Here is a 23,126-nt window from a genome sequence, read left to right on the forward strand (position 1 = left end):
ATAATGCACATCAAATCCAGTGGTTCTGCTTAATCAAAGGGTTCAATTCAAGAGTAGGCCTCACCTTGTGTGCCTGAGAGTATGGGAATTAGAACATATCAGTAATAGATTCCAGAGGACAGACTCATAGGAGTGAGTTAAGCTTTTTCATTAACCATCTAATATTCTATTAAATTTATTGTAAACATATCAGCTTACGCCAATGTGTAAACCACTCTTACAATTTCAACACTTTATATGAAAAGCTGTAAATCAATTTTGAGTATAGATGTAAACAGTTCTGAGAATCTATGCTATTTTCAATGTATGGAATAATAGTTAATACCAAAAAAAAGACTATAACACAAGCTATTTTTTCTGCCTGTTAATTCCTTACATAGCCTTTTCTATTTTAAATGACCCCAGGGTAGTTTATACGATTCAGTGGAATTAATGTCACACATGTTTACGCTACCTTCTAGTACAGACTACAGACCATGTTCTAATTCAATAAAAGTGTATATAAATGCAATCTAAATTGGCCACAATCTTCATGCAAATATATATAAATACAAGATAACATGTTAATAGTACCTCTTGCATTTTTTCCCTTTCTTTTTGGGAAAAACTATTCGAATGGATTATTCAAAAATAAAGGACCTGGATCTCGCCGGCTACATTCATCTGAATAATAAATACAAAATTAAGAGTAACTTTTTAACATATGAATATGAAATACATTTTGATCATATTTTTCATGTGCATTAAGTGTTGTAAGTGGTCCAAGTGTTGTAAGTGGTCCAACCACTGAAAGTCGGTTTAACTTACTCAAAAACAAAAAAGCTGAAATGACATACATACCTAGTAACAACATTAGCTCAGGTGGAGTAATCCAGTACAACTCCAATTTAGTCAGCTAAACAAAGACTAAAGACAAAAACTACAAAAAAGGAAAAACAAATATGGAAGTGCCAATGTTTGCTTTTCGTTACGTTGCATAGGTGTGGCGCCTCACTGAAATTGAAAAGTTTCCCCCAGTCTTTCAAAGTTACTGAGATATAGGGCTGTATTTTGCGTGTCTTAAGTACCAGGTCTTATTCCATAACTTGAGTAAACTAAAGACCTGGAGGCGTGATCAATGCCATTTGGCTATTCTAAGTGGCCAAAGAGCATTGATCACGCCTCCAGGTCTTTAGTTTACTCAAGTTAGGGAATAAGACCTGGTACTTAATACACGCAAAATACATGTCATAGAGTCCTAATGTTTGTCCTTTTCCGATTGCAGAGTTAGGTTTGACAAATAGCTGTTCTTTTAATAAAGGTTTTGCTAAGGACGTGTATACACGTATTTTCTAATCAAACCGCAGGAGGCCGTGGACGTGTATACACGTCTTAATGGCTTTTTTTATTGATATAAAACAAAAAATTAAATCTCCTTCTGCACCATACTCCTTGCTGTTTCGCGCATGCGAAACACTTCCCGTTTATGGCTCCAAAAGAATGGCTAGTAACAATCTAGGGAGCTCTCCATGGTTTTCACCAGAAGGACAATGTTCTGTCTTCATTTCTGACTTCAGCATGCATCTCGTTTTGGAATATAAGCGTGACCAGCGTGAGGTAAGAATGGAAGATTATGCCTCCCAGTTTTGGGGGAATAGAACAGAACTACGGAAGTAGTAAAATCTGCCATATCTGCTGGCACTCTAGCGCCTATATTTTGAAATATGCTGGCGCATATCTGCAAATAACAGCAAAGTTGTTTTATTCACCTTAGATGAAAGAAATAATCAAAGTTGCAAGGACATTAATAAAAACACATAAAATAATTGAGTTGGAGTAGCTGCTGAACTAATCGTTCTGGTTGAAAATATGATAGAATTTGAAAGAAAATACTTACAATCTGGGGTCATATAAATTAGAAAATAAATTAGATCAGTAGGTAAGGTAACTGTCAAGAGATAAGTAGTACTTAGCTACTAGGCCTTTAAGCTTTACTGGGTGTATGAGTTTATTTAATTCTTGTTTCTTTGCAGAGCTTCACACAAGTTTTGGTTAGGATCTGGTTCTTGAGTCATAATCTCTACACATTCCCATTCCCCACTACGGCTTGACCGTTTAACTGCCTCCACAACTGTCTGCACATATAAGCCATCCTCAAATGTTGGTGCTACGGCAACTGGCCCACGTGCCCATGACCTGCGCTCCTCGTGTGCCTGAAAAGAATGTCTCAGTGCCGTTACCATGGAGCCAAGCCCCCGAATGTGAGGCAAGGGCATCTCTTGGACCTCTGGTCCAACCCACCCACTGTCCCCCAACAACAGCTCTTCACCATTACAGCCATTGCGTTGTCCATATAGTTCTGTCCCTCTGGCAACCAATCTCCCCAAGGATCCAACCACCATCACTTCATGCAGAAATGACCCTGGCATGTTGAAGTTTAGTGTCACAGTGCAACACACGCCACCTGAGCCAGTCCCAGACACAGACCCGGTTCCGCCCATTAACATTTGGAAGAAACAGAAATCATCACTTGTGACGCGGCGTATCCCATGGATTGACCTGTTCTGTTGTACAAATGTCCGCAATAGGCCATGGACACGATGGGCTCGTGCCCCAATCAGATGACTTAAAAGGTCAATGATGGCTGAGCCAACAGTGTGCAACCCACCTCCACCCATAAGCTCTTCACAAGTCCAATCGTATGATTGGTCAAGGAGACTGGGGCCATATACTCTGACGTCACACACCTGCACTTCACCCACATATCCCTCTTCCAGCAACCGTCGCATTGCAATGAAAGCTGGAAGGAAGCGCAAGGTGTTACCCATAATGCTGAGCAGCTGGGGATAGTACCGGGCAGCAGTCACCATCTTGAAGGAATCCACAGCAGTTGCAGCTTTCTCAGAGACAACATTCTTACCTATGCCTGTAAAGAGATGGAAAAAGGAGAGTCAAATATAGAAATATTCTATGGTGCCACTGGGGGGTAGCATTTACCTACGAGAGCATGGCCATTGACAGATGTGCAGTCCTCTGACTATCTTAAGAGTTAATTATTCTCTTCCAATAATAAGATTAAGCAGCTTGTCCACGTCTTCTATTTGACCACCATATTCACATGGTAGTCATTTTGCTCTTACATGATGTAGTCAGCATGACATTCAGGGTGGCAAAAAAACCACCCCAATCAGACTGGCATCAATCTGGTGATAAATATGTGTTTTGACTATCATCACACATAATACACATACCGTAGTCTGAATCAAAATAAGTATTTGAGTGCTCATTATGAATTATGCTTCCTAAAAAATAAACAGTTTTTATAAATGGAACGACAAGCTGTTGTTAAAAATGGGCAAGTCTCTGTGGAGACAAACTCAGGAAGTTGGAAATAAAACAGGAAAGTGAGGTCAACTCTCAGGAATTCCACTAGATAAGTTGGCCTCACAGGGCTAGGCTAACATTATCCAACATTGCGGCATGCTGAGAACAACAGCATGCTAACAACGGGGAAGAGTGTTTTTTGTTTGGTTGTGTTGTTTCTAAAATTGACACTTACACAATAAAAAAAAGAAAAAGAGTGGGGAATATAATACAATGTAAACAATATAAACAAGTTGGCAATAGAATTCCCCAATCCCCATGTATTGGAGTGTAAATCAAATACCAAGGTGCAGTACAAAACCATTATCTTTGTGAACCATTATACCCCCGAATAAAGAAGACATCAATCACATACAGACCATATAGTCTCATTTCACATTAACTTAAAGGTCCGCTGACATGCCCCGAAATTAATATGGGTGGTACAGCACATCACGTGGTCTGACTGAAAACAGTTTGAAACAGTTTGAAACGGGGCTACGGCGCTAGCAACAAGTGGCTATAGGTCAGGCTAGCGTTTTTGACGGTACATTTAGCGTCATATTGGCTATAAATGTAATTGAAAAAAATTATTTTTTCGCCAGAAATGCTTAGTTTGAATGCAATTGAGGTTGGCGTGGGTTTTTTTAGGGGAACTGCAGCACAAGCGCAAATTTTGGACTGGAGTCCCATGTTCCCCCGGTCGCCAACACCCCTGTCTGCCCGCTCTGAGACCTCTCAGCCCCGCAGCGCGACAGTCGCGACTACGGACGGTCTGCTGTTGTCTGGCCGCTGTGAGAGCAGCGCGACTACTGTTCTTTTCCCCTCTCAGCCGCAGGCTGACATGTACACCCTCGCTCTCACTCTGTAATACCGTAGTTAGTTACCACAACATTGTTCAAGTGAACTATAGTGTGTTTATGTTTGTATTCATTGTAATAATAAATATCGCTATGCCGAGGCATAGTCTTGCGGACGAGATCATGAGCCTCTACGGGGGACTGGGCATGTGTGTACACACACAGCATAGCAACTTATGCTACTATTTTGGTGTCACATTTAGCTTGAATACTGGGTGAAAGTCTCATTCAAAAAATTAATTTTTCGCAACATTGTTCAGGTGAACTGTGTGTTTATGCTTGTTCATTGTAATAATCAATATCGCTATGATTATTTTATTTATCGCCGCGTCGCTCCGCATGACAACATACAGTCTAGCCCGTCTACGCACACACACACACACACACACGCAATGGCACGGAATCTGCCTCGGGCGTCTGTAGCTCTCTTCCCCGCTGTCATGCACTATAGCCGTGTGTGTGTGTGCGTACACACATGCCCAGTTCAATGCGGGGACCTGACCAGAGACTATACGTCCGTCCGTCCGTGTGTGTGCAGCCTGCATCTGAGACGGGCTAGACTGTATGTTGTCATGCGGAGCGACGCGGCGATAAATAAAATAATCATAGCGATATTGATTATTACAATGAACAAGCATAAACACACAGTTCACCTGAACAATGTTGCGAAAAATTAATTTTTTGAATGAGACTTTCACCCAGTATTCAAGCTAAATGTGACACCAAAATAGTAGCATAAGTTGCTATGCTACCACGGCCACCAAGCCCGGCGAGCCCGCATAGAAGTCGTTGGGGAAAGCTTTCGCCACTCTGACGTCAGAATCATGATAGCATTGTTTGATAGCAGTTATTAGCTCCCGAGGGGCGTGTCAGTTCTCCTTTAAGGATTAAAGGATCTACATTTTCTAAGTTAACTGCTACACATAATTCTTAATATATGCATGAATAGTAAAATGGATAAATTCATTTTCTACGGTTACTTCTATATATCTAGTTAACAATTATTTGCTAAATTCATGCCAATTAAGTCTAGGCTGGTACGTGCCATGATACCAAAACATTTACCTAATGCTTTGACAGCAATCTGCCGTGTCATTGGTGGTGGAATGTAGATGCAGACAAGGTCAACGTCCTGGTGCAGCAGCACATCGTCTGATCGACTGGTGTGAAAGGGAATTCCAAGCTCTTTCGCCAGACAGCAAGCTTCCTCTTCACTCCTCCCCCAGAGTGCATGAACTTCAAAACCTTCTGCCTGCAACAATGGCACCAACACTCGGGCTGTGCTCCCTGTGCCGAACACACCAACTCCTGGCAACATGGCAGCAGCAATCACTCTACTTCACATGAAGTGAACCATATAGCCCATCCTTTCAGCCACAGATTGCCTCAGTCGCTGTCCAGGGATTTTACCTATAAAAGTAAACAATGGCGTGACGAACAAAGCGGAGGAACAAGTCCTAGAGCGGCCTATAGCCGTTTGTCTTCTTATCAGACATCTGTGATAGGCTACTGAGACATTGTCCAACAACATATTTAGCATGCCATTCCCGAAAAGGTTCCACGCCCAACACAACTCAAAAACATCTCTGGCTCTTAAAGTGTGTGCTGCCACTCACTGGCTGACATTATAAATCATGAATACGTTTTGAGACTTTTTAACCTAATTACATACATTACTACTTGTTTAACTTAATGTACAGCAGATGAGAACCTTTGGGCGTGTGACTGCTACTTATGGCGTGTCAAGTCAAGTAATCAGACTGACTAAATATTACAATTTAGATTGTTTTTGTTATTACTGCAGGGTTGCTAACACCCAACTGTAAGGGGGAAAAGTAATAGAGAACAGGAAACAGGCTATTGTTGCCTGAGATGTGGTTAGCAGCTTTTTAAAGTTTTAAGTTGACACTCCAGCAAAGGTCTGGGCATTTAACCCTACTACTGTACATTTCTGAGTTATTCTATAAAATGCCTGACCTTGAACAATTGTTCAAGCATATCAGCAAACATCTAAGAATCAGCAGGGTACTCCCAAAATGTCCTAATGTGAGCTACTAGATAGATGTGGCGTCACTGGCGTGCCATTGACACATGACATATATTCCATACATTTCAAATACATGCAAAGTAGGAATTATGAAATATGATATAAAACATTCGAAAAGCTATGGCATGGCAACCCAAGAAAGAAATGAATGCAGAAATACTGACAGAAGAACACAGACACACAGCTTGTCGAATACAAACATGTACATTTCATTAGCCTTCTGATTCAGGGCCAACATATGGGGAGAAACGGTTCACACAAATCTGACTTCAAGCCTGATCTTGTCACATGTAAAAACATACTAATTACGTTGGTGTGTTAACTGTGTTTTGTTATAAATGCCATTTCTTTCCACCGTCATCTATTTAAAAGCTCTTTTGTACTAATCAGGAAGAATAATGAATGTGTTCTCGTTAGCTAATACAAATGTTAGCAGCTGCTACCAGAGACAGACAAATCGATGAAAAAAAAACCTAACATCATCCGATGTTAGTTCATTAAGACCATATGCCAGGAAACGAAAGATGTCAGTTATTTCAACGTTAATTCTTAGAGAACGTTAATTTCAAGTAACGTTAGCTAGCGATGCTAACGTCAATTTGATAGGCAACAATAAAGCAAACTGTATCTTATCCAGTCGCCTAACATAAGAACATCTCAAAGCGTTGTCTAGCTTAAGATGGGGTAACAGACTGTAAAGTGTAATAACAAATAATAACGTAAATTACCTATTTTTCGCAGCCAACAGTCATCCACGACGTCGGTAGGTAATCAGTCAGTCAGCCGCCTACAGGGGGCGCTGCCCAGTGAAACGTAACGTTGGTAACGCCAGTAGGATGCTTCAACGTTAACCTAACCTCGCGTCAGGCTTTCCATTCCGCAGCAGTACATCAGTAGTATATATACTCTAAATAAACAAAAACTATGTTTCTATTTACAGCACAGTGCTCATGTCCTGTCTAGAGCCCGCCTACTGTATCTACTGCACATCTTCTCCGTATCCGCTCTCTTGAACCTGAGCGGATCTTCCCAAACTGCGAAGTTTAGCAGCCTCTTGTTTTTTTTCAAGAACTGGGAGAAGAGGAACGCTTGTTTTTCTTGATTCAATGTCCTGCATATTAAGGGTTACAGAAAATGCACGAAGACTATTCCACGGATTTGACAAGGCAGGTGCGCAGCCAGGCCTTCAGGTTATTATTATTTTGTATTATTATTACTGTAAATCGCTCTGGATTAAGAGCGTCTGGTCGACAAGCACGCTGTCTGAGAGTTGACAAACATTTTAAGCAAAACGAGCGCTCCCTTCCCCCCAGTTTTAGCCAATCACAGGGCGTCTATGAAAGAGCCGAGTAGGAATGGATGCTAGGCCAAAACATGATCATCTCCAAAATAAAAAGGTAATGAGATGACTGAGCCAGTTAAAATAGCAGCAACTGAATGGCATGTGCATAGTTTAAAGAACAAGATAGCTCTGGTCCATAGCTCTCGGCAGCAAAGGGCATTAGGGCCATGGATCAAAGCTAAGAACAGACATGTGCCTTTATAACAAACATGTCTGTAAACATAATTAAGGGACAATTCAATGGTCAAGCTTTACCCTTACTGACTAACAAGTGGCAATACTGATATAAAGAACATTTTTCAGTTTGCAATGAGATTTTTATTTGTGTTTACGTTACGAATGTGTTCTGAATGAGTAAGTCATTTTGGAAATATGGAGATGTGGATGTGGTGGGATTGAATTTGACACTGAAAAGGTAGTAGCTAGCAGCTGCCAGCAACTTTTTTCCACGGTAAACAATGCAATAAACGCGTGCATTCTGTGTCTGACAGGTGTCTTATCATGGCAGTGGTTAGGCCTACTACATTTGCTAAACATTTACATATACGCAAAACAAAAAGGTTGATAGTTTATCCTTGTAGTCCTACAGAAAGAATGCTTAAGAGTTGAAAATTAAGAGTTGAAAATTAAGTGTCAATGTTGTGCAATAATCCAAAAGTAGACTAGCCTAATCGTTGCATCTAAGACAGACAAGTCATTTATTTGTTACAAAAATTCCAATGGCAGCATCAACATTTTTAAATTACTCTGACCCAAACTGTGTTAGCAGAGGTGGCTTTTACTCGTGTTAATAGCGACGAAGTCATAACGCAACACTGTTTCCTCTCAATCACATGGAATTATGTGAACTAATTTGAACACAAATAACTTTTTTTATTTCTTTTAGCACAAATGTCAAGACAGATTCTACATTCTTTACGTGGGATAGTGTCTAGTCTACAGGAACTTGTATTCTTTCAGGATATGACCAACAGGTGGCGGTAGCTTCCTCAACAAAAATACACATTAAGCAGACAGAACTATGGGAGATGTAGTTTAAATTCTAGGCCATTGGCGTTAGAGAATAACTAGACAAATCAGGATCAAACCAAAGTAAAATAAAAACACACAATAACCCCAAATAACAGCAGTTTGTATTCAGTGAGTAAAAAACGGGGTAAATCGCCTCGTTAAAAAGAGCAGCTATCTTGGTGAAATATAAACAGGAAGTTGTAAGCATTGTGGGACGTGTAGTTCCGCTTGTAGCCTTGTAGGCCGCGGAGAGCTTGATAACAACGCGGAGAAGAAGAACGAAATAAAAATAAAAATAACAAAAAACTTCGCCAAAAATACGAGCGATAGAGGTTCTAACACCGAAACGATCATGCCCGGATTCACGTGCTGTGTTCCCGGCTGCTACAACAACTCGCACCGGGACCGAGAGCTCCGCTTCTACACATTTCCTAAGGACAGCACCCAGAGGGAGATTTGGCTGAAGAACATCTCCCGGGCCGGGGTCAGCGGCTGCTTCAGCACCTTCCAGCCCACGACGGGACACCGGGTCTGCAGCGTCCACTTCGTCGGCGGCAGAAAAACCTACAATATTCGCGTGCCGACCCTGTTTCCGCTGCGGGGGGTGAACGAGCGGAAGAGCCGGAGGGGTCGGGGCAGGGGCAAGAAGGTGTCCGCCGCGCCGGGGCTTGTCGGTGGCGTTCTAATGCCTGGTGGTCCCGTGCCCACCGGGATCATCATCACCAGCGTCGTGTCCGAGGCTGACGTTGAAGCCGCGGTGGAGGCTGCCACCACCACGGTGATCAACGCCGCCACGGGCACCGCCGAGATCGTCGTGCAAATAGACCAGAACGGAGAGTACGTGGGTGCCACCACTCAGAATCTGCACCCGCCCGTCCTGTCGTCGTCGAGCCCGGTCAAAAGCCGTTACTCCTCCGCCGCGATCTCCTCCTCCAGCGCCACTGACCAGCTGGTGGAAATAAGCAGCAGCGAAGTCCCGGCGGCAGCAATAGACCTAGAATACCTCATCAGCAACCCCCTGGAGCACTCGTACTCGCTGACCAAAGGCACCACGTCGGCCGAACTGCTGCGAAAGCTCAATGAGCAGAGGGACATCATCGCGCTGATGGAGGTGAAGATGAAGGAGATGAAAGCCACCATCCGGCAGCTTCGTGTGACCGAGGCCAAACTGCAAGAAGAGCTACGGGAGAGGGACCGTTTGCTGTCCGGGGCGACGGGGGGGGCTTTTACAACCGTTAATCTTAACAGGAAAAACATCTGACACAACAGGAGGAATTAGCCGATGATAGACTCAGACTGGATAATATTATCACCACGGAATCTGATAGCTCTGGTCCATATAGCGTTAGAAGGAGTTCTTCTAACGCTATGGACCAGAGCTAGTCCTATTTTCTATACATTTATGAGCGTCGACAATTTATTTTCAATAGCAGAGATGGCAACTTCTTTTCGTCTACTAGGCAATGTAACATGTTTTCTGGCTAGTTACTTAGCTGATAGTAATAACTCACAACACAGGCCTGTTTATCCTCTCTGTGATTGATGTGCCTGTATACAGTCAAATATTTTTTAGCAACCAGAAGGTGAATGACTGCACCTGAACCCTGTCCTTGAGTGCTTGATGCAATGATATGAACGTTACAATAATTTCTGATATTGTAACTTGGCTTGACATGGCTTTGTGATGAATGATTGCTCCAAACACATTATCTTGAAGTAAAATTGATTTTGAAATATAGCTGATTCATCCTGAATAATTTATTTATCTCATAATATACATAGGCCTGTTCTTGATTATATCTGTTTCTCAGCCCTTTGAATTTCAAGTTCCACTATAGTTTGATTTTCATTATCCTATATGGACCTATAAAAAAAACATTTTAAATCCATAGGAACCCAATCTACACTGTAAATCAGGGGTGCTCACACTTTTTTGACTTGAGAGCTACTTTCAAAATGACCAGCTCAACAAGATCTACCCACGACAAATATTTGATAATTTGCTGAAAATAGTTTAAATATGTACCCGAGGGGGCTTTGGAATTGCGGAGCTGGTGTTACATAGGCCATAAGACAAATGCACTTGGAATGGGAAATAGAGCGGGAGAATTGGAATAGGTAGGGCCTGGGGTTTTTGTATTTAAAATTTTGTGCACACTAACACTCTTGAAAACTTTTTTTTTTCATATTTAAATTCAATATTCTTTAGGGCCATGTCATGTGATCTACCTGCACAGCCTTTGTGATCTACTGGTAGATCACAATCTACCTTTTGGGGCCCCCCTGCTGTAAATAAAATCAATATATAAATATTAATTTAACTCATAGTGTACAAATGGGATAGGAAATCGGGTCCATTTGTACACTTTCAGAGTTCTAAACCAGCGTTTCTCAAAGTGCAAAAGTCCAGTGTGCCTCATAATACTTTGATACTATTTGAAATTAATCAATATCACTTCATTTTGACCCACTTAGACTCTATACTTAAATGGACCTGAGTTGGTGCAATCTTTTTCAGACTAATTTCTCCAAGCTCACAACGTTGTGATGCATTGTGAGCTTGTAGATTGGCTATTTTTGGTGAATGTTGTTCCCCACATAATGCTGGTCAAGTATAGTTATTTTCTATCTGTCCTATAATGGAAATGGATATTCTCTCAAATTTTCCTCGTGATATACTGTATCTTATAGGGGGAAAGATTTACATATTATTAATATATTGTTAATTTGACTTCAATCTGGGAATCCCATCTGCAAAACAAACAATAACCCTAACGTAACGTAAACGGGGAACATAGAACCCAGTACGGATGGGCAATAATCGCTCAACATATCTGTATCGGTCGATATTTGCCTTAAACCAATATATCGGTAAATATGTCGGTTTTAGCACTTATTTTATAATAATTATGTTGAAAAATAAATTGAAAAAGCCTGAAAATGCCTTTTGTCATGATGAAGACTACAAATTATATCAGTGTTTTCTGGAGAGGCTTTCAAAAGAGTCAACAAGTTGGAACATTTTTAAATAAAAATACTACATTCAAGTTGTTTGTGTTGGGATATGGGCCAACATTTCAATAATGGGGCATTCCTATTTTTGGAATAAAGAAGCATTGCTTTTTCAAATTCAGTGTTTATAAGCCTTTTTTCCAGAATGCCTTTTTAATACAGAATGAGATATCGGTTATCGGCTATAACAGCAATTAATTATATCGGATATCGATATGGGTCAGAATGTCTCATCCCTAGAACCCAGGGTACATATATGACCCTGTTTAATCAATGGTTATTGTTTGAGATGCAATTGATAATGTACCGGTACTCGTGAGAGATCCATTCGGGTTTATGATACCAAGTATGTTGTTGAAATGTATACAGTTTATCCAAGTAAAAATAAAACTTTGCAATTTTGTCCAAGAATGGCACCTAAGAAATAGCATGAAGTCCCTGCCATTTGGGTGGAGACTCAAGGCCTATTCATACTTAGCCTGGGCAGCATTCCTTTTCGGGTTTATGTCTCCTGTCTGGAGCGGATGATATCGCTACGTCATGTTGTAGTATTGTTTTGTAGTCGTCAGGCAGGAACAATCAATCGGAACAATTTTCTTTTGCTTTTATTGTTATTCTTCCGGTTTGAGGGAAAATGAAGTTTCGATACAACATGACGTATAGCGATATCATCCACTCCAGACCGGTTCACACAGCGATTTTGTAACAGAGACCAGGCTTTCCTCCGAGGTGGAAAGCCTGGTGAGGCGAGGTTAATTCATACTCCAGTTTTAGGTGATAAGGTGACCACTGTGGTGCTTGGGAAACTACAGCATGGCGATAAGTGAGTCAAGCGACTCACATCGCTCGCCTGAACACATCTCTCTGTTTTTACTAACCACCGTTTCAATGGTCACCTTACCTAACTAAAACTGGAGTATGACTAGGCCTTTAGTCACACTGTCACATACTATCATTAAAGGGGCATGGAACTGCTTTGTTTTCCAGTTGGTTAAACATTACAGAAGAGTAAAAACATGGCAGGCAGCAGTTATGTGTGCGCAGCAAAGCAGTTCATCAAATTAATATTAGATGTCTGTGTGCCAATGTGACTGACAACTGACAATACTGTTGTTAACTAATGACTACTGTCTATGCTTGGCACTCCCATGGCTCTGAGCGAACCTAAATCCATTATTAATTATAATTGTATTAGCTGCTGGTACTAGCTTGCCATGTGTTTACACACATGGCAAGCTATGTGTTTACACACATGGCAAGCTAGTACCAGCAGCTAATACTGTACGTCCCTCCTAATATACATGAGAGGCCACATTTTCAGATGAATTCTTTTATGATTTCTTTCCCCTAAAAACTGTCTGGGGTACTCCTGAGTAGAGTAGTATAGTAATAGTAGTATAAAATGACCCCAAACTGTTTGAAACTGATATGCCTTTAAGTTAACTCTGTAGATTTTACTGTGTACCCTCTGCAAATATAAATGCATAACAGACCAACGCTAAACATTGTGAATTGGGACTCATCACTAGGGGGAATTCTCTATATTATGGTTGGTTATCTATCGTGGACTCACTGGTCTACACTCTACACACATACATTTCATCATATGGGATTATTTGAGGTATCCTGAATTGAAGGCATTATCTTCTTCAGCAAGTAGTAGGCCTGAAATCTTAGGTTGAATTTGTCATGTACAGTATATGAGACAAAAAAGGGACTCCTGCACATCCAAAAAGACCCGTAGGAGGTGCAAGTCTAGTTAGCAGGCATAGACATCAAAAAAGAGAAAAACCTTCCAAGGAAAGGACTGCACACTCCAGGGAACAGAGACGGACAATTTACTGCATCAACTTATTTATTAGCATGACGCGTTTCGCCGTGAGCTTCGTCAGGTGAAGTGTGCAGTCTCTTTTTTGATATATATATATATACAATACAAATTGACCGCTACAATAACTTTAATAATAGAGAAAATAGATCAGAAATAAATACTGAATCATTAAGTTTATGAATGTACTATATGTAAACTCTTAATTTCCATTTTCTAACTATTCAATTGCAAAAATAAAATAATCTAAAATAATAAAAAACCATAACCTTCACAGTGAAGGGGCCGGGCACCGTGACACTCCCACAATAACTTTAGAAGATAATGTAAACACCATCTAGCAATATTAATATTTGACACAATACACATTAATTAGGGAACCCATCAGCAAAAAATAAATAAAGTAAAACAAAATTTTGCTGCTCTGGGGGCACTGCCTGCATCCGTGTGTAAGAGACCGGATGTTGGCCTGTTCACTCTCCTTCAGCCCTCCTCTTCCGGAGGTGCGTCTTTGTTTTCATTCCTACCAACAACAAACTATACGATATTGTCTCCACAGTCCACAGCAACCCCTCACACGTGGACAACTGGACAACAAGCTGCTGAAGGACAAATATGTATATATGCTGTTCGTGGACTACAACTCTAGCAGCATTCAACACCATTGTATTGTCCCAGCAAAAGTTGACAGAAACTACTAGCTACGAGACCTATAGGGCTACACCCAAACGCAAGCATGTGCGACTGGATAGTAAGACTTCCTGTCAAACTGACACCCGGTGGTGAGAATGGGCAGCATCATATCTGACCCTCAACACTGGAGAACCCCAGGGATGTGTGCTGAGCCCTCTCCTATATGACTGCACAGCCAACACCATCATAAAGTACGGGGACGACACGGCAATGATAGGTCGAATCGTCAATAATGACGACGAGTCTGTCTATATAGAGATCAACTCACTAGCACTGCCGGGAGAACAACCTTGACCTTAACATCGATCCTCATCGCCGGTGCTGCAGTGGAAAGGGTCAGCAAGTTCAAGTTCCTCTGAGTACACATCGAGGAGGAGCTCAAATGGGAGACACACCACATATGTGAGGAAAAAAAAGGCTCAGGAGCGACTGGCTCCCCGCCAACGTTCAGAGTAGGATACTGCATCCTTAGGCTGTACTATACTACAAATTAGCCATTGGGTCAGTGAGGCCGTGGCCCAGGGGCCCTTGGCTCTCAGGGGCCCTTCAGGGAAACAGGACCACGCGGAACTAGGTTTGATGCCCGGAAAACAGCTCCTGGGGTGCTTCATTGGCCATTGATTTTGTTAAATCTAGATGATAAAAATCACACCCGTGTGAAGTGAGGGGCGCTAATATATTATAAAGTCTAACTCATGTTGATTAGGTGATGTAATGGTGATGTAAAACAAACGGTGCCAACACAAACATTAAACGTCATTAACAATAAAGAGAATATGACGTAAACGACACATTATGACGTACATTTTCCCTTCATTGTCAATGGCGTTTACAAAACAAACATTGAACTAAAGATAAGCATTAAACCTGTATATAGGCAAAAACACGGAAATGTTGCACGCACGGCGCGCACGCTATGGGGGCAAAGATTACCAGCCCTGACTACAACAGCTCAGTTGAAGGTGTTCTATCAGGCTTTGTAACGGGCCGGCCTGGTATGGAAACTGTACTGAGAACATAAGCCCACATAGAATAGTGTGATCGGCAGAGCGCATTTTAGGAGGCGAGCTCCCCGCGCTCCAGGAACTGTACAAAAAGCGGTGTGTAGTCAAAGCCCAGCGCATCATCAAGGACAAGCAGTGAGCACCACCCAAGTCACAAACTGTTCAACCCCCTACACAACAACCGCGGCCGGGCAAGGGGCCTGGATTATACCAATGTCAGTCTACTTTATGTGGATTATGCGGTTGACACACCTGCACCTTAATCCCCTGTTCAACGCACTGACTTTCTGTCTTTTTAGGTTTTCTAGCACCTTAACTAACATATTATATTTATATTATCATGCACACAGGGCTTAAATTTCTCAGTCCTGGGGACGGATTTCAGTCCTGAGGATTTCATAGGGGTCATTTAATGAGATCAGTGCAGATTTGCAAAAAATCTTTTTCAGTCTTGGGATTTTGTTTTGCTTTAATCCCTGTGCACAGTATACATCAGCTGCTCTGCTCACGCACCTTTGTATCATATCTTATCTCAGGTGTAAATGTGTTATTTTTCTTTCTTTTTGAGGGGTGCTAGCCCCTCCTATATACAGGTTTGTTTTTAGTTCAATGTTTGTTTTAAAAACGCCATTGACAATGAAAGGAGAATGTACGTCATCTCGTCCCTAACACAAACATTACCACAAAATACCATTAACAATAAAGAGAGTTTGTTATGATCACCATTACATCACCTCATCATAGCAACATGACTTAGACTTTTCTTATTAGCGCCCCTCACTGAAGTGAGTTCACATGCTCACACCCATGTGAACATGGGTGTGATTTTTTGACTACTAAGTATTTATCAGCTGGAGGGGCCAGTCTGACCGTGACTACTTCATTGTAGTCCAGGAAGAACTGACATTCTGTACTATGATGTCACAGTTGTTAAAATCATGTTAAAAATATCAAAACACAGGGGAAAAAAACACACATCATATTTATTATGTCTTTGACTGCAATAAAGTAGGGTTTGGGTGCAAAATCTGCAAATTTGCCCTTTAACTATAGGTTGAACACCTAACAATTACGTTTAGGAATAATGCATTTTATTAAACACATAAAAAGGGCTGGATAGATGAATGAGATGGAGAGCAATGAGGGAGGATCTAACTGATCCTAATCTCCTGGATTTATTTTTTACTCCCAACAGAGTTGCATAATGCCTTAATCCAGTGCTGTCAATCAAACTTAGACAACGCTACGTTCCTTTCCCATTCCCAATACAATCCCTTTACAGTAACATATGTCTTTAACATATCTGTCTTTAACATATCTTTACAGTAACATATCTGGAGTGTAACTCTTGCTGTGTACATACTGCCCTTCCCTTCTTTAGCATACTCAACAGTTGATTTTCTCAATATTTATGTAGTATATGAGTGGTAGTCTATACAGGCTATACAAAACAGCAGCTGAGCATGGTCCCACATTTGTCATTATACAAATTAAAGTGCAACATGCAGCATTTGGCATTATTATATAAGTGAGCCTAATTTGAAATGAGTTGCATGCCGATTGAAAAATGTGACTTTCATTTACCACAGTGCGTTTTGCATTATAATGTTTCATGAACTAACATGGCATTCATTCATCCATTGTTTACTTTGATACATATACTTGTATGTTAGGCTAAAATGAAATCTATATGGCCATCCATCTTAACATCTGTGAGCAAATTGGAAGATTTCAGTGATGATTGTAGCATCAATCATTGCCTCAATGTTTTATATGGTGCGTGCGTGCGTGCGTGGGTGCGTGTGCACGTGTGTGCGTGCGTACGTGTACTGTATACTGTATGTAGCAGAGTGGCTCAGAGCCTCGAGCCTGAAGACCAAAAGCCTAATATCTCCCCCAGCCATGGAAGAATTCCCCTTTAGGCTAGTGGTTCTGATGTTTGGCTTTAGTGTGCCTACCCGTGTGGGTTACCGGGGTTAAAATCACAGGCATTTAATTCGTGCCATGGTGCCTAATATCTCCACAGGGGGAATTGCGTGTGTGCGTGCGTGGGTGTGTGAGAGAGAGAGAGAGAGAGTCATACCAGGTAGTACTGTAGGTTCACAGGCAGATTACTCTGTAGTTAATGGTTGTTCTAAGCTGCAGCTTAACAATGAGTTCTCATTCCTCCTGTGTCCGTATACAGATGTGAAACAGTACTTATGCTAATGCAGGCAGTGTGAGCCAACTGGGGATGGGGCATAGAACAGGATCTGGATGGAGAAGGGGAGGAGGGAGAGCTAGCATATCGATAGCTCACAGGTTGGGCTTTTAGTTGGCAGAGGGGAAGAACAAGGTAGAAGGTTGGCAGAAGTTGTGGCCTGTGCTCAATCCTTCTCCTCTTCAATCCATATTCCCATCTGTCACTCTGTATGTGACCATTTTGTTCCTGTTAATCATCCTCTCTCACTCATTCTTTGGCAAAAGAGTTGTGGCCCTGACTCACACAGGCTTATGATTTAATGCTAACTTCTAACTATAACGCCTCACATAGCCATGGATGGATCTGATCTCTCTGTGTGGGGGCTGCTATTCCCAAAGGTTTTGGCTCTATACTCCCTGGTGGGAAAGTTGTCATCCCCTCTGGAATACAATCCATCTGGCAAATACTCCTGAAACATCTGTTTATTCCATATTTGGCACATTCTGACAAACTACTGCAATAGTAAATAGTAATATTAAAGAAAGGTAGCTTAATCAGTTTGATGAATTTGAACATAATCAAGAAATAACAACTGAGCGAGAAGCCTATACCTATAATGCCAATAATAGTTTAATGATCGTCTGCAAACGTTTGCAATGCTATAGAGCGGAAATGAAAATGCTGTAATCCAGCGATGATGTGTGGCTGTCATTGGTCTGTCAGTCTGCATGCCCCCACGCTTTCTACAGCTTGCCCGTGTGCGCGCCCCTCCCCACGCTCTCCACGGCTTGCCCTGTGCCCCTCCCCAGCATTAACAGATTTGTGCTCTCCGTGTCACATTGAGTTCCATTGTTAATCTAATAATCTTCATAGGTTGCCGTGCCTGTGTGCCATGGCTGTAGTGTTGCAGTCTGATGAATGAATTTACAAACAATGGCAGGATTCACTTCGGTTCATCAACAGTGTTGGAGTTAAAGGCAGTTGGAACATCACATCATCATTCTTCTGAGGTCAGACTCATAGTTCCACTGGACTAGAGTGGACCGAGTATGAGGTCCCAACCAGGCACCGTGACGATGCTGATGCCTCTTCTTGCTCTTTGCCTCAGTAAGGAAGCCTTTTTCTACTGTTGTTTTCATTGGTATATACGTTGCAAAATGTACTGACCCATGACTCTCAGATTTAAATTAACGCTCCTCAGTGTACTGTATTTGTGTCTGTTTTATTGTGCACTCTTTGCATATGATGATGTAAGAAAATACTTGAAATACAATATGGCAGGCTGTCATATTATGTGCAATGTGATATTGTTTTCGTCTTCTTTCGCACCTTTTGTCTTTTTCTGTACTGTTATGATCAAACAGGTATTTTCGGTAACATGGAGGAGGGTTGCACTTACCTTAATGAAATCATTGTTCGTGTGTGTGTGTGTGTGTGTGTGTGTGTGTGTGTGTGTGTGTGTGTGTGTGTGTGTGTGTGTGTGTGTGTGTGTGTGTGTGTGTGTGTGTGTGTGTGTGTGTGTGTGTGTGAGAGAGAGAGAGAGAGAGACAATAACAGCAATAAGATATATAGGAATAATATTAAATTGGCATGGAAATCAAATAAAAATACTTAAACTATGCCAGCCAACACTGCCAATGACCATATTCACATGGCGGCCATTTTTCATATTCATATTCATTGTCATCCTGTAAAGTGACGTGGGGGGTTCCAAGCCTTAAAAAAAGTAATCATTAAATTCACACATTCACTCTGGAGCATTCACAGGAGCAGGTGTACACAGCTAACCTGACGCTGCCAGATCCAAAAAGCTTTAGTACACAGCAGTGTTAGGGCCGATTCATACAATACTATTTTAGAGCTGAATAAAAGTCGGTTCGGTGCTGTAGAGCCTACAATGTGACATCATTTGAGGTTCGGGGGGGCGGGTGCCGTCCTAAAGTCGTCTCTTCGGTGCTACTGAAAATTTCTGACGAGCCGAAATCATTTCGGCACTACAGCGCCGAAACAGCTGTAAAATAGGAGTATGACTCGGCCCTAAATTTAAAAATATATAACATTATGTATTTATATTTAGATTGAATGATTCAATTGTGTATAGAAGCTAAAACAGGAGTAAACGTATCTACTTTTCATTAATCAGTAGCATAATCTTGGATTCATCATCATCATCATCATCCTCCTTCGAGTCCCCTCGAGATCTGTGACACAAGCTGCTTCCACTGGTCTCCAGGGACATGCAGAGAGTGTCAGAGGGGCAGGGGCTGAAATCCCATAAGAGGACACTTTTGGACAAAAATAGCGAAAATAGCAGATCTACAAATTAGTTCAACACAAAATACTGCGTTCAAGTTCAGGAGACTTCGGGGAAAAAAGCTATTCTCCAGAATGCTGCCTTCCGGTATGGTATGGCATGGAAAGGAAAGGAGTGGCATTTACATTGTTTTACAGACGGGTAAAAGGGCAGGGGCTGAAGCCCCCTTTGATGTCTATGTGTGCACACCAAGTTCATTCACAGTCAGTCCTGTGTCCCAACTCAGGACATCTGGAGATGTCAGAGGTCTTGTTCCTCTTGATGGGCAGGGTAGTCTCCACTGAGAGGTCTTGTTCCTCTTGATGAGCAGGGCAGTCTCCACAGAAGAATATCTTTGATAATAATAATCTTTGATTATCTGCACATTTGGAGCCATGTCATGAATTGTGTAGAGACTGAGACATTGATGAGGGCATTAAACAAACTATCAATATAACATCTATTAATATATCACTGATATATTATTTTTCTGAAAAACAAGTTATGAACTCTTAATAATAATTTAAACATTATTGATGATGTCATTGGTAGGAAGGTTTCGGAAGTGCCCATAGCCCACCAATAAGTAGACGTAAATTGTGGCCATCTTATAATAAATGAGCATTAGTACAGACTAATTAATTATATGAAGCTATAGTTGAAAATGGGTGAAGTGCTCCTTTAAGAACTTTAATGGCTATAACAATGCATGTTGATCTCTTCTGGAGGGCTGGAACACCATTCTCTTTTTTGGGGCGTTTTTTTGCAATTTATTGATAGGGTACAGTAATTAGACAGGAAAGGGGAGAGAGATGGGAAGTGACATGCAGCAAAGGCCGTCGGGCTCGGGAGTCGAACCCGCGGCACGCCGTTGATGATGGTGGTGGGCTAGCGTTGGTGCAAAAGCTCCCATCAATATCCAACTGTGTTGAGATCTGGTGGCAGTAGCATGTGATTCACATCATTTGAAAGTAAACACTCATCAAACCATTCAGTGATCTCTTGTGCCCTGTGGATATAAATATTCCAACATAGGTGATCACTCATAATAACTTTACGGTATGTTTAATTTGCAGAAAAATACATGCTACAGACCAGTATGGAAGCATCTGCATTCCTTGTGCAGTATCTCCACTCATTTACAAACAGTAAATTATACTTTTTGCTGTTGAATACAGGTATGGTTCCTGTGAGTCTTGCAGCGGCAGTCCCTGAGTCATGTGGATCCATATACAAGAGCTTTGCACAGTGTCTGCTGACGCTTGGGGACAGTTTAGTGGACATCCAAAAAGACCAGAGTACAGAAGATATTGATGCAATCTGCAGGTGTGTGTTCTCGATGTTCTTGATGTTACAACATTCTCTTTTCGTTCTTACTATTCTGGTTCATGGTTGTAGTAAGTAGATGCTTTATAACTTATAAGGTGGCTAACACCTTTCAAATACCTGCTATTCTTCACTACACTGATGCTACTCACAAATTATTTGCTTTACCTATAAGCCTAATTCACATTTTCTCCTCTCACATCAGTTACACCAATGGCAATTTGTGTTCATGTGTGTTTTCTTTTTGCAGGTCATGGAATGCATTCCATGTCTGTGCTAATGGAGCACTTGTTGGTTGTCCTGGCGATGCAACGGCTGTGTGGGAATCCCTGAGACAAGAATCAAGGAAGACACAGTTTTCTGGAAATCTTTATGACATGTGTGCCAGCCGCACTACCCTTCCACCCAGCACTGTGCCCGCAACGCAAAGCCCCCCCACGGGCACCACCTCCGACCAAAGCAACCAAGAAACACTGAAAGCGCACATGTACAATCTCAGGCCCACTTTCACCATGTTACTTTTCCCTGTATGCGCAGTTTTTGGTTTGCTCCATATCTAACCAGGTCTTACTGTATAAGCTCCCTCCTAATCGAGTTGGTCATTGTCATAAATAACTGTATAATAAGGGAAACAACATAGTAAATACGTACAGTGTAGGCCTATCTGGACCAGTGCTTTTTTGTTTTTACATGACCAAAGTGGTGTCTGTTCCCACATGAGTTTTGGGATAATATCAATATAATTATTTCTATAAGCTATACTTTATTTTACGTCCCTGCCCCATGTAAGGGGTAAATAGTCTGGAATGCATATTTATGTTGGCAGTTTGATATAACAAAGATTATTCTGCCAATTTAAACACTTTTGTGTAAATCTAGCAGTCAGTCAATCTTTCAACTGCCATCCTCTTTGATATCAGGCTTGTGACAAACTGACTAATTTATAATGTTATTAATTGACTAATTAATTCATCATAACCACATGCGTTTCAAGAGGAATATAACTTTTGGAAGGAGATGAAGATGCTTGTTCTTAGAGCGAACGCTTAGACTAAAGAGTGGAATTGCTTTCAAGATGGCATTTCTTTCTGTATGCACTTTTAAAATATCATTATTTCTATAATCATTATCAAGTGACTTAAGGAAACAAGATGAATATGAGAGACATTTAAAACAGAGATTTTGTGAAAAACATGAGGGGAGCTCACAACTCACTTTTAAATGAGCTATGTGTGTGGCTGGCTTCCTGGGTCTGAGCAGAAAACAGCATGGTTGTTTTTCACCACCTGTGCACAACCTAACACACACAAACACACACGCACATATTAACTGTATATATAATAATTCCGGGTGTGCCAGTACAGTACAGTGACAGTACAGTACAGTAGTAGAGGGTACAGTAGAGGAACCCCCACACGGTAACTCTGTCATTTCTCAACCGTTTCGGACGCGGTGCGGCACGTCGGAACCGGCCCGGCCCTCCCCGGGTGAGTTCCTGGGGTCTGGATGTTCCGGGGACCCGCAGGGACCCCCACATCATGTCATTTCTCTACCGTTTCGGACGCGGGGCGGCTCGCCGGTACCGGCACGGCACCCTGGGTGCGTTCCTGTGGGTCTGGAACTTCCGGGGACCCCCCCACCACTCACTTCACATGGGTGTGATTTTTTTATTCACATGCAGCAGCAATACAACAGTTCGACCTTGTAGTCTTTTTCAAATATGTCTGTAATCCAGTGAGTTCTGGATGGAAGTTTATTACGGGTTGTCTGCATGTTAAACCTTTGTATCGGTTGTACAACAGTTTATAATATAATGTATGAATACTACTTTCTTCCAGAATGGTTGTTTGAGTTGCTATCCTGATATTGTTATGGTAATGTATTTACTATGTTAAAGGACCACTTCACCACTTTTTAACCTGCTTTCAGGTCCTCACTAATGTTCATGATAAAATACTACCATTTTTTTCTACTCTGTGTCTCATATAGAGGGCTGTGGGCAGTTCAGAAACTAGTCATGTGTCTCATAGGAGGGCTGTGGTCAGTTCAGAAACCCGTCCACCAGTGACATCGATGGTGAATTCAAGCTAATAGAAACGGCAGGCTTACTATTCGTGAAAAGTTGCAATGCAATCGTTCTCACGATAATAAAAATCTAAATATGTTTTAAAAAAATCTTGTTAATA

The 23,126-nt window shown here is 41.5% G+C and overlaps 3 protein-coding genes across 3 annotated transcripts; 2 read left to right on the forward strand and 1 right to left on the reverse strand.

Moving 5' to 3' along the window:
- Positions 1–1,192: 1,192 nt before the first annotated feature.
- gfod2 (glucose-fructose oxidoreductase domain containing 2) lies at positions 1,193–7,053 on the reverse strand. The gene is made up of 3 exons (XM_080766512.1): positions 6,978–7,053; positions 5,268–5,612; positions 1,193–2,905 (listed from the first exon to the last, which is right to left on the reverse strand). The coding sequence occupies exons 2-3, from the start codon at positions 5,518–5,520 to the stop codon at positions 1,992–1,994; spliced, it is 1,167 nt and encodes a 388-aa protein (XP_080622638.1). The 5' UTR covers positions 5,521–5,612; positions 6,978–7,053; the 3' UTR covers positions 1,193–1,991.
- Positions 7,054–8,372: 1,319 nt separating this feature from the next.
- thap11 (THAP domain containing 11) lies at positions 8,373–10,295 on the forward strand. Its single transcript, XM_080783828.1, has one exon. The coding sequence runs from the start codon at positions 8,955–8,957 to the stop codon at positions 9,861–9,863; it is 909 nt and encodes a 302-aa protein (XP_080639954.1). The 5' UTR covers positions 8,373–8,954; the 3' UTR covers positions 9,864–10,295.
- A 10,499-nt stretch (positions 10,296–20,794) lies between these two features.
- On the forward strand, positions 20,795–21,500 carry nrn1lb (neuritin 1-like b; the record flags this gene model as incomplete). The annotated part of the gene is made up of 2 exons (XM_080771009.1): positions 20,795–20,940; positions 21,191–21,500. The coding sequence occupies 2 exons, from the start codon at positions 20,795–20,797 to the stop codon at positions 21,498–21,500; spliced, it is 456 nt and encodes a 151-aa protein (XP_080627135.1).
- Between the last annotated feature and the right edge of the window lie 1,626 nt (positions 21,501–23,126).

This window comes from Protomyctophum bolini (assembly GCF_963924005.1).
Source record: "Protomyctophum bolini genome assembly, chromosome: 1".
Taxonomy (NCBI): domain Eukaryota; kingdom Metazoa; phylum Chordata; class Actinopteri; order Myctophiformes; family Myctophidae; genus Protomyctophum; species Protomyctophum bolini.

What these genes read in the sequence shown, in the direction of transcription:
- gfod2 (XM_080766512.1), bottom strand. Translation starts at nt 5,520, where the DNA reads ATGTTGCCAGGAGTTGGTGTGTTCGGCACAGGGAGCACAGCCCGAGTG. An exon ending in GATTGCTGTCAAAGCATTAG is followed by an intron (nt 2,906 to 5,267) that starts GTAAATGTTTTG and finishes ATCTCTTTACAG; the next exon opens with GCATAGGTAAGAATGTTGTC.
- thap11 (XM_080783828.1), top strand. Translation starts at nt 8,955, where the DNA reads ATGCCCGGATTCACGTGCTGTGTTCCCGGCTGCTACAACAACTCGCAC.